The sequence below is a fragment of the Mus caroli genome, chromosome 7, assembly GCF_900094665.2.
Source record: "Mus caroli chromosome 7, CAROLI_EIJ_v1.1, whole genome shotgun sequence".
Classification (NCBI taxonomy): domain Eukaryota; kingdom Metazoa; phylum Chordata; class Mammalia; order Rodentia; family Muridae; genus Mus; species Mus caroli.
In genome coordinates, this window is record NC_034576.1 from 143111615 (window position 1) to 143123297 (window position 11683).

General features: G+C 50.3%; 1 protein-coding gene across 2 annotated transcripts; it reads left to right on the forward strand.

Annotated features, from left to right (window-relative positions):
- Positions 1 to 2303: 2303 nt before the first annotated feature.
- Nlrp6 (NLR family pyrin domain containing 6) lies at positions 2304 to 9527 on the forward strand. Of its 2 annotated transcripts, none has more exons than XM_021168629.2 (7): positions 2304 to 3145; positions 3402 to 3437; positions 3644 to 5396; positions 6363 to 6455; positions 7425 to 7595; positions 7673 to 7840; positions 8442 to 9527. In XM_021168629.2, exons 1-7 carry the CDS (start codon positions 2755 to 2757, stop codon positions 8533 to 8535), a joined length of 2706 nt encoding a protein of 901 aa, XP_021024288.1. In that variant the 5' UTR covers positions 2304 to 2754; the 3' UTR covers positions 8536 to 9527. The 2 variants fall into 2 exon arrangements, with proteins under 2 accessions (XP_021024288.1, XP_029335966.1); XM_029480106.1 differs by having other exon boundaries at positions 3056 to 3145; positions 3374 to 3437.
- Positions 9528 to 11683: the final 2156 nt, after the last annotated feature.

Sequence of the window (11683 nt, forward strand, 5' to 3'; positions counted from 1 at the left end):
TCCTTTTCCCTCCTCTGTTTGGCTAGGATTTTATGATATTCCCAAAGAGTTAGCTTGATTTTTTTTTTCAGCTTGATTTTTATTGATTTCTTACTGTCAGTTTCCTTGATTTCTATTCTGATTTTTATTCTTTTCTTTTTTCCCTAATTACTTTGAACTTAATTTGCCTTTGCTCTTCCAGTTTCTTTTTTAAAACCATTATTATTTTATGTGTATGGTCATATTTGTATGTGTGTGCCTGGTGCCCACAGAGATCAGGAGAAGGTCAGTTGGGTCCCCTGGAACTGTCTTTCCACGGCTTAACGTTATCAGCAATCCTGAGAATGCATGGGGCACAAAGTTCAGAGGGTTCCTCTAAAGCAGATGAGTTGTCTAGCCACCACCTTGGGGTCCCAGGTCCCAGACTCCCGTGGCAGATGCCCAAGAGCCAAATCGGTGCTGGCCTTCAGTCTCAAGACTGTAGTCTCAGTCTCTCTGACAACAGGAAAGAACATTTGAACGACAGTGGTAAGGGCTGGTGAGGGTGAAAGAGAATTGGAGCTGAGTCAGGTTTAGAAACCCAGCATTCTCTGTAAACCAGAAAACAGGACTTCTAAGGAACCATGTGGGAAAGCCACCTAGCGAATGTCACCATGACACTTCATATCTTGTGGGTTATCACGCCTTTTTAAAAAAAAAGTGGATTCTGGGGACTGAAACTCTGTTCCTCAAACTTATGCTAGACTCACAATGAAACTGCTGTACAGACAGAGCCATCTCCCCGGACCTTATACGTCAAGCCACGTAAAGTGAATACCATAAGTGTTTCTTCTTCTTTTTTTTTTTTTTAATTTATCTTGTGTCTATGTGTATTTTGCTTGCATGGATGTCTGTGTAGCCTGTGCATTCCCGGTGTCTGCAGAGGCCAGAAGAGTTCACATCTCCTGGAACTGGACTTACAGATAGTTTTGCACACCATGCTGATGCTAGAAATTGAACCTGGGTCTCCTGGAAGAACAGTCCATGTTTTAACTGCTGAGCCATTTCTCCAACCTCCTATGAGTGAGTGCTTTACTTCAAGAACAAGAAATAGAGGCATAGAGGCTAAACAAACTGTACAAGGTCACACAGATGTTGAGTAGTGTACTTGAGACCAGCTTGGCTTTGTATTTCTTCCCTTCTTCCTTTTTATGTAGACGTGTGTGTTTTACACACACACACACACACACACACACACACACACGCACACACCTGTATAGGAGTTGGATAGCCTGAAGCTAAAGTCATAAGTGGTTGATAGCTACTTCGTGTGGGATCAGGAAACCAGAGTCAGTCTCTTTGTGAGAGACAGATAACCCTAAGTGTTATCTATCTCTCCAGCCTCCCTCTATCCCTATCACCTTGAAACATTTGATATTTGAGAGCACGGTGGCACGCATTCCACAGATTGGGTGTGGAGGCCAGAGGACAACTTCGTGGACTTGTTCTCTTCCCACTTTTCTGTGGGTTCCAGAGTTAGAACTCGAGCTGCCAGGCAAGGCCCTTTACCCTCTGAGCCATCTCACTGGCCCTGGCCTCACATTTTCCACCTTCAATAATGATGACAAGGAGACAAAGAAGTCTTGTTTTCCAGAATTTATAAAAATAAATAAACACATCCATGCCTGTGTGAACTGTGTCTTCATGGGCTTTATTTAGTCTACGACAAACAGTCACTTAAGTACATTAACTTAGTCATGTGGAGGTGTATACACGTGCCTTTACACACGTCCGTGCCAGCCACACAGTGAAACTCCATATCCCTGTAGTCACTTGCAGGGCCTAGGGTCAGAAACATCCGATCTCTGCCCTAGAGCTGGATGTGGGAGGATTAACTGACTGCAGAGCTGAGGACCTGGTTCCCTTTCTCTATCCACCCTTATCCCTGCCCACAGGCACCTGCCCCCTTGATTTTCACACCTTGTGTGCAAAATTTAAAGCACCTTAAGGCCATTTCTGAAGACCTGGTTGTGAGTCAGCTATTTAATCTGAACCACCTCACAGCTGCATAGGATGCCACACCCAGGAGGAGGAGTATTGATAGAATAAAATAGAAGAAAACCAAAGGTCGATAGTCCAGCACATATATGATGTTACAACCCGTGCTTAACTTGGGAGCCTCTTGACTGTCAGCAAGAGTACACCTGAGCTAGAATGAACAAGACTGAGAAACACACACACACACACACAGAATGAGACCAGTTTAACCCAGGAAGGATCACCTCTGCTCCCAGCTTCTGCATCTGAGAGTTAGATCCTGAGATAAGACTCCATGGATGCCGCTGGAGTCTCCTGCTCCAGGTGAGTGTGGTTTCCAGAGAGAACTTTCAAGTTAAGTGGGCTCACCTCTAGAGCAGGTCTTGTGCTGGAATTCCAAAGCCATCTTCTATGCCCACCCTGCAAACCAGGGCACTTAAGAGTGTGCTCCCCACAAGGGACTCAGACTCAGTCCCTGGTGTAGGTGGTCCAGAAAAGGCTCACCAAAGTGTGCTATGTATGAGCTTGGAGCAGAGAATTCAGGAAGCCTACCAGGGCCTGGCCTGTCTGAGTTGAGCAGAGCTGGAGCCCTATCAGAGGATGTGACAAGGGAGAGCACAGACCCATGTAGGGAAGCTAACTGGCTTTATCTCGTGTGGCCAGAAAGGAAAGACGCAGGAAGACTAGCCATGGAGTGATCCACTTCACCACAGTCAGTAATTTAAGGTGAAGCCTTGGAACACCCGGTGGGTCTCTACAATGTATTGCCCTGGGGCTCCATGTGGAGAATGTGCAATGTGTGACCTGGGGTGCTTTGGAGGTTCAGGGACAGGTCCTATTCAGGTCGCATCAGTGATGATAACCCTTCTCATCCCCAGCGTGGATGCAGTGGCAAGGGAGCTGCTTATGGCTACACTGGAGGAGCTGAGCCAGGAGCAGCTGAAGCGCTTCCGCCACAAGCTACGGGATGCGCCCCTGGATGGCCGCAGCATCCCGTGGGGGCGACTGGAACGTTCAGACGCTGTGGACCTTGTCGACAAGCTCATTGAGTTCTATGAGCCAGTGCCAGCTGTAGAAATGACCCGGCAGGTCCTGAAGAGGTCGGATATTCGAGATGTGGCCTCGCGACTTAAACAGCAGCAGCTGCAGAGTAAGCTGGGCAGAGTAGGATGGGGCTGAATCCCGTGGCTCGGCCTTAATCCTCCCAGCTCTCCTTGGGAAGATCAACTTTGTCCACTCTACCACTTCCTGAGACTCCCCTTCCCGGAAACCAGCCCAAAGTTTCATTCGCGGGGGGGGGGGGGGGGGGGGGGGGGGGCTGGGGCGGGTAGTTCCATAAGCTCCCATGGAAATGCCTTGCCTCATCTCTCATGCTCAGAGAGCCTCATGTCGGGTTTGCCTTCCAGAGCTCGGCCCCACCTCGGTGCTTCTCTCCGTGTCAGGTATGTTCGGTCGGGCACACAGGTGAAACGTCCTATTGGACTCCTTATAGAGCCCAAGTTTCCTGGACGCTGCTTGGGGATCCTTGGGTGTGAGATGGCTGGAGAAGGAAGCTATAGCACACTAGAGGAAAGGGAGCCCAGATTTAGAAAGGCAGAGCGTTGCTTTCATAGTGGCGGCAAGCCCATCCCTGTCTTTCGCGTTCCAGCGTTCAAGAAGAAGTACCGGGAGCACGTGCTACGACAGCATGCTAAGGTGAAGGAGAGGAATGCTCGCTCTGTGAAGATCAACAAGCGCTTCACCAAGCTGCTCATCGCTCCGGGGACCGGCGCTGTGGAGGACGAGCTGCTGGGGCCGTTGGGGGAGCCGGAGCCCGAACGCGCTCGGCGCTCGGACACGCACACTTTTAATCGGCTCTTCCGGGGAAATGAGGAAGAGAGCTCGCAGCCGCTGACCGTGGTGCTGCAGGGCCCGGCAGGCATCGGCAAAACCATGGCCGCCAAGAAAATCCTCTATGACTGGGCAGCAGGTAAGCTATACCACAGCCAGGTGGACTTTGCCTTCTTCATGCCGTGCGGCGAGCTGCTGGAGCGGCCGGGTACGCGCAGCTTGGCGGACCTGGTGCTGGACCAGTGCCCGGACCGCGCTTGGCCAGTGAAGCGGATACTGGCACAACCCAATCGCCTACTGTTCATCCTGGACGGTGCAGATGAACTGCCTACTTTAGCATCCTCAGAGGCCACTCCCTGCAAAGACCCTATGGAGGCTACAAGTGGCTTGAGAGTGCTGAGCGGGCTGCTGAGCCAGGAGTTGTTACCAGGAGCTCGCTTGCTGGTGACTACACGCAATGCCGCTACCGGGAGGCTGCAGGGCAGATTGTGCTCTCCACAGTGCGCAGAAATACGCGGCTTCTCAGACAAAGACAAAAAAAAGTATTTCTTCAAGTTCTTCCGGGACGAGAGGAAGGCAGAGCGCGCTTACCGCTTCGTGAAAGAGAACGAGACGCTGTTTGCACTGTGCTTTGTGCCCTTCGTGTGCTGGATCGTGTGCACAGTGCTGCAGCAGCAGCTAGAGCTGGGCCGGGATCTCTCTCGTACCTCCAAGACCACTACTTCTGTGTACCTGCTCTTCATCACCAGCATGCTGAAGTCTGCAGGCACCAATGGACCCCGGGTTCAGGGAGAGCTGCGAACGCTGTGTCGCCTGGCCCGGGAGGGCATCCTGGATCATCATAAAGCACAATTCTCAGAAGAGGACCTGGAGAAATTGAAGCTTCGGGGTTCCCAAGTTCAGACAATATTTCTCAACAAGAAGGAGATACCAGGAGTGCTAAAAACTGAGGTCACCTACCAGTTCATTGACCAGAGCTTCCAGGAGTTCTTGGCTGCGTTGTCATACCTACTAGAAGCTGAGCGAACTCCAGGGACGCCCGCAGGTGGTGTGCAGAAGCTCCTGAACTCTGACGCGGAGCTACGTGGTCATCTTGCACTGACCACCCGATTCCTCTTTGGCCTGCTAAATACAGAGGGGATTCGTGACATTGGAAACCATTTTGGCTGTGTGGTGCCAGATCATGTGAAAAAGGACACCCTGCAGTGGGTACAAGGACAGAGCCACCCCAAGGGGCCACCAGCAGGGGCAAAAAAGAATGCTGAGCTGGAGGACATCGAGGAAGCAGAGGAGGAGGAGGAGGAGGAGGAAGAGGAGGATCTCAATTTTGGACTGGAGCTGCTGTACTGCCTGTATGAGACACAGGACGAGGATTTTGTTCGACAGGCTCTCAGCAGCCTTCCAGAGATAGTACTGGAGCGAGTTAGGTTGACCCGTATGGACCTTGAGGTTCTGAATTACTGCGTGCAGTGCTGCCCAGATGGTCAGGCTCTGAGACTGGTGAGCTGTGGGCTGGTGGCGGCAAAGGAGAAGAAGAAGAAGAAGAAGAGCCTGGTGAAGCGGCTGAAGGGGTGAGTCTAGAGGGTAAGGTTGTCCTCACTGATGCTATTTGTGTCCACACACTGCCTATTAGGCTGGGAAGCGGTCCACACCTGATAACCCAAATGGCAGAGCGGACCTCAGGACTGCTTTACCCATTCCTTGCAAGGCAGCTGTCTCTATTCCTCATCAAGTGACCTCACCATGACCACATTTTTAAAATTTTGTTTATTTATTCATTTATTTATTTAATGTGAATGAGTACACTGTAGCTGTCTTCAGACACACCAGAAGAGAGCATCAGACCCCATTACAGATGGTTGTGAGCCACCATGTAGTTGCTGGGAATTGAACTCAGGACCTCTGGAAGAGCAGTCGGTGCTCTTAACCACTGAGCCATCTCTCCAGCCCACCATGACAACTTTTAACCATCCAGATCAAGGCAACCCTCCAAGCTCCGCCAATATAGTTCCATGAAGCAGCCTAGCCCCATCTCTGATGCACTTTCTCATACATTCTGGAATATGTCATGTCCTCTATTTGCTGAGCCTTGTACCTGCTGTTCCCTCCATCCCAACACTATTTGCTGTCTGTCTTCAAAGCCCACTCTGGCTCCACCACTTGGGTCCAACTACTGGCCCCAAGGTGCCCTCATTGACCACATTATTCCATATCCTCTTCCCTGCCCATCCTCCACCTGATCCTAGGTTCCTACGCCAACATGGGCATTTGCTTTCTATGAATTCAGCTGTACTCAGTACTTGTCCCAAGGCTCACCTACTGTTGAGAGTATACACCAGGATAACGGCAGGACCTGGTCCTAGGGACCTGCAGCCCACACATGGGTTTTGTTCAAATTTGTTGGGGAGGGGATGCAAGGAAAGCAAGGGATGTGGGATAACTGATAGTTCTAGAACCTCAGGACCTTAGGTAGGAAGGATTGAGGCCTTTACAAGGTTGAGCGTTACAGACATCAACCTTGTTCTTTCTCTCTACAGCTCTCAAAGCACCAAGAAACAACCCCCAGTCTCCTTGCTGCGTCCACTCTGTGAGACAATGACTACCCCGAAATGTCATCTGAGTGTTCTGATGTGAGTCGCTGTTCTCCAGCATGGAAGGGATTTACACCGGGGTGGCCTGTACAGAGACAGAATTTGCCTTCTAGGGAAGGCTAAGGACATAGGCCTACCTGGGTTCCACCACTATTAGGGGCTGCAAGGGAAGGACTGGTGCTAGACCTCGTGGGAGTCAGAGCGCAGCACAGCCTTTGGGGACCGACTGAGAAAGCAACAGTGGTTTTCTTCTGAAGGCAGCTGCCAAGTGCTGATGGACATGGCCTGGGCATCCCTCTGTAGGAAAGCGTTCAGGGAGATTAGCAGCTGGTGCACCCCGCCTCTCTGTGCCTTTCAGCAAGTCAGTCTGCCCATGTGTTGGTTTCCTCCCTGTAAGATACCCAGATGATCCGAGCTCAGAGGACTGAAGCTTCACGGGTAGAGTTCTTAGGATATGCTAGGTTTCTATTACGTTAGCTATCACCCGCATTCAGAGAGTAAGAAGAGTTCTAGGAACTGATAGAGGCAGGCCATGGTGAAGCAGATAGTCAGGCATACATCAATAGAGGATGAGGAAGAAAACTGGCTTCATGGGAGTCAGGGTCCAACAACATGAAAATGAAACGAAAGGAGCCAAAAAGACAGTCACATTTGGCCCAGGAATTCTACTAGAAAACCAGATACACAGAGGGGCTCCCGTCATGATTTGTAATAGGAAAAAAAAAAAATCAGAAACAGCAGAGCAGTTCAGCCACTGGGGATGACTGCTTAGCCACTGGGGATGACTGATCAGCCACTGGGGATGACTGCTCAGCCACTGGATGACTGCTCAGCTATTGGGGATGACTGATCAGCCACTGGGAACGACAGACAGCCCATCCAAACCAAATTATGAAAACTGTATATTTCTAGACTGAACACCAGGCTACCAGAGAATAGGTAGTTTGTTCCACTGGAGGTAGAGAAATGACCAGTCTTGCAACCAATCTACATGCTTCTTGCCCACAGCTTGTCACACTGCAAACTCCCTGATGCAGTTTGTCGAGACCTTTCTGAGGCCCTGAAGGTAGCTCCTGCCCTAAGGGAGTTGGGCCTCCTCCAGAGCCGGCTCACCAACACAGGCCTGCGTTTACTGTGCGAAGGCCTGGCTTGGCCCAAGTGCCAGGTGAAGACACTCAGGTGAGGCCTGGTTTTGAAGGGATGGGGGTGGGGAACCATTACCTCCAGCAACCTCTGAGGTCAGCTCTTCCCCACAGGATACAGCTGCCTGACCTCCAAGAGGTGGTCAATTACTTGGTCATCGTGCTCCAGCAGAGCCCAGTCCTGACCACTCTGGACCTCAGTGGCTGTCAGCTGCCTGGCGTCATAGTGGAACCTCTGTGTGCAGCCCTGAAGCACCCTAAATGCTGCCTAAAGACCCTCAGGTAAAGGCAGGGGGAGGCATGGTACTGAGGACATAGCCTGTGAACCCTAGGTGGGAACAGGTGCTTAGGAGTCCTCTCTGAGTGAGATCTCAAACATGATGGAACTCACACACAAATCTGGGTGCCCAGCCTATAAAGACTTACCTTCTGTGGGCCTATCCAAAGCTCTAGGTCTCAAACAACTATCCCTCAGCTGTGGAGACAGTCTGAGCCCTCTCCTATATTCCCTCAAAGAGCCTCCACTTGTGTGTGTGTGTGTGTGTGTTTGGTTTTTCCAGACAGGGTTTCTCTGTATAGCACTGGCTGTCCTGGCACTCACTCTGTAGACCAGGCTGGCCTCAAACTCAGAAATCCACCTGCCTCTGCCTCCCGAGTGCTGGGATTAAAAGGCATGTGCCACCGCTGCCCTGCAAGCCTCCACTTTTAATAGATTCCAACTGACTGTCTTCTGGTACTTGTTAAATCCTAATCAGGCAGCTCCAATCAAGACACTCTCACCTCCAGCCCTGGGTTCCCCCCACCCCATGCGCACCTCCCCCAGCCAATTGGCCTTTGCCCCTGATCGACCCTTGTCCCTTCTGTCTTTCGCATGTGGCTGCAGTCTGACCTCTGTGGAGCTGAGTGAGAACTCACTGAGGGATCTTCAGGCTGTGAAGACATCAAAGCCAGATCTGTCCATCATATATTCAAAATAAGGCACACCTCACCGGCCTCGGAAGGGTGAGGCAGTGTCTTCTGAGGCCCTGGAGTCCAGAACACGATGGAAGATGCTGTAGCCAAAGTCCCTCTGAATATGACCTCCCCATTCAAAAGCAAGAAGATGCCAGCTTCTCCCTCCAGGCAAGTCTTTCAAGCCAAGAAGCCACAGAAGGGCAAGCAAAAGACCCAGGTAGATACAGGCCCTTGATAGCTCCTGATAGACCTGGCACATGCCCTGCCCTGGACACTCTGCGGTTGGTCTTCCCTCAGTCCCACAACCAGCAATGCCTTCCTTTCTGAGCCTACCATTCTGTCCCTTGACGATAATCCCAACAGTAATAGAAGCATTCAGCAACTGAGCGTGTTGTTGAGTGTTGTCACTCATGTGTGATCTGGCCCCCAGCTGTCATATGAGTGAACATAGGTTCCCAGAGTTCTGCCCTCTGTAGGCAGAAGATAGGTGGATTACCATTGCCATCTGGAATGTTGGGAGCTGGCTTTTGGGAGGATGCCGTCCCTGAAACCTTAGGCCTTTAGTCAGGAGGGATCCACTTGCTGCCTGAGAGATACAGGAAAGGAGCCAGAAGAGTGACAGTTTCCACTGATGGTGGGAGCTAGCACAGCACAGTGAATCTCTCCCAACATAATAAATTTTCTTTTGGATTCCCTTTTGTTGATCTCTGTAACACTTGTCAAGGTACCAAAGTAGGTGTTAACATCATCTTCCCTATAAGCACAAATACAAGCCAAGGTTAATCCGCAGTCCACCACTGAAGAAACAGGGTTGGCATACTGGCCTGAGCACAGAAAGTCTTCAAGAAAGGCTTGGCCTTCAGAGCTGGGGCGAGCCATGAATACCCCAGACCTGAGTCTTCTCTGCCCAGGACTGCTGGCTCAGAGCACTCTGCAGTGAGCCCCTTTACTTCCCAGGGGAAATTCCCTCCACAATCCCACAATCCCAATAAATGCATCCCTTCATCCTTCCAAACCTCCTGTTTTTGTTCCTTTTCCATTACTGTGATAAAATACCGTGATCTGAAACAACTCACAGAATCCAGAGTGGACTTTAGCTGACAGTTCCGAGGGATAAGGGGTCAGCATAGCTGAGAAGTAAGGTAACAAAACAACTGGAGCAGAAGCTGAGGGTTCACATCTTGAATTGCAGGCACAGAGCAAAGAATGGAGTGGGAATGGACATGTCTTCAAGCTCTCAAAGCCACCTCCAGTGACAAACTTTCTCTAAGCAAGCCAGGCCCTCTAAGCCTCCCCAAACAGTGCCATCAACTGAAAATTAAGTGTGCAAATATTTTGGTAGTTTGAATGAGAAGCCCCCCCATAGGCTCAAATATTTGAACGCCTACTTCCCAGTTGGTGGAACTGTTTGGGAAGGATTAGAAAGTGTGCTGTTAGAGACATGTCATTGGAGCTAGGGCAGAGGTTGAGCTGTCAAAAGCCTATGCCAGGCCCACCTTTGCTTTCTGTCTACCTCCGACTTGCAAATCAGAAGTGAGGTCTAAGCTACAGCTACAGCGCCATGCCTGCTGCTATACCACTCGCTACTCGCCATGATGATCATGGACTGATCCTCAGAAAGTCTAAGCAAGGCCCAATTAAATGTTTTCTTCTGCCGGGCGTGGTGGCGCACGCCTTTAATCCCAGCACTCGGGAGGCAGAGGCAGGCGGATTTCTGAGTTCGAGGCCAGCCTGGTCTACANAGTGAGTGCCAGGACAGCCAGGGCTACANAGAGAAACCCTGTCTTGAAAAAACCAAAAAAAAAAAAAAAATGTTTTCTTCTATAACCTGTCTTGGTCATGGTGCCTCTTCACTGCAGTAGAACAGTAGCTAATACAAATATGCAAGCCCACATGGGACATCTGTCGTTAAAAGCACCTCGTGGCTCCAGAAGGGTAAGAATCCTTGATGGGAAAGCAGGGTAGCAGTTGGCAGGCTTGGCCACGGGAACAGGAAGCTGAGAGCTCACATCTTCAAAGGCAAGCATGAAGCAGAGAGAAGAAACTGAGAGTAGGGAAAGAACGCAATCTCCCAAAACCTTCCTCCATACTGTTTCGTCAAGGATGCCCCCACTAAGCCTACCTCAAGCAACACCTCGACACTCTTCATTCAAACCACGATGTTCCACTCCCTGGCCCCCTGTTGCGGCCGGCCAGCAGCTCGCAACGAACGGTTCAACTGAGATGGCAACTCGAGCTGAAAGAGAGGAACTAGACGGGGCGAAAGAAGAAACGGAGCCAAGACAGTTTCATTCTGATCAAAGCTCCCTTTTACTTGTTCTGACACTCAGTTATAAAGGAAGGGGGAAGGGACCCGATTCCCGCCAAATAGTCTCGGGGTCCAGTAGCAGGGTGAGCACGTGTGTGGCTCCAAACAGCAAAGCGGCTCGGTCCAGCAGTGGGCGTGGCAGAACGAATGAGCAGGAAACTCCACCCCTGAGCAAGCAGGTTCCAGGCTGGGGGAGGGGAGACTATAGCCCCCTTAAACACATTATTATGTGAAATACATTTAGTCCAACTTCAAAAGGCTCTATAGACCTTCATAGTCTCACCACTGTCTAAAAGTCTAAAGTCTCTTCTGAGACTCAAGGCAGTCTCTTAATTAGTCCCCTGCAAAATCAGAAAGCAAATTACAAACTTCTCAACATAGATTGGCACAGAATACACCTTACTATTGCAAGAGGAAAGAATCTGGCATAGTGACAAAATATTAGGCCAAAACAAAACCATCACTCAGCAGGGAAAACATCAAAATTCAGTGTCTGGGACTAAAGTTTTGGTTTTTTTTTTTTTAATTGAATTTTAGGACCTCTGCTCGCTCCGGTTGGCCCGCTTGCTCTGGCCCAAAGATTTATTTATTATTATACATAACTACACTGTAGCTGTCTTCAGATGCACCAGAAGAGGGTGATCAGATCTCATTACAGGTGTTGTGAGCCACCATGTGGTTGCTGGGATTCGAACTCACAACCTTCGGGAGAGCAGATGGTGCTCTTACCCGCTGAGCCATCTCGCCAGCCTGGGACTAAAGTTTTAAGGAACTTACATTGTTTTGAGGCTGGGCATGGTGGTGCACGCCTTTAATCCCAGCACTCAGGAGGCAGAAGCAGGCGGATTTCTGAGTTTGAGGCC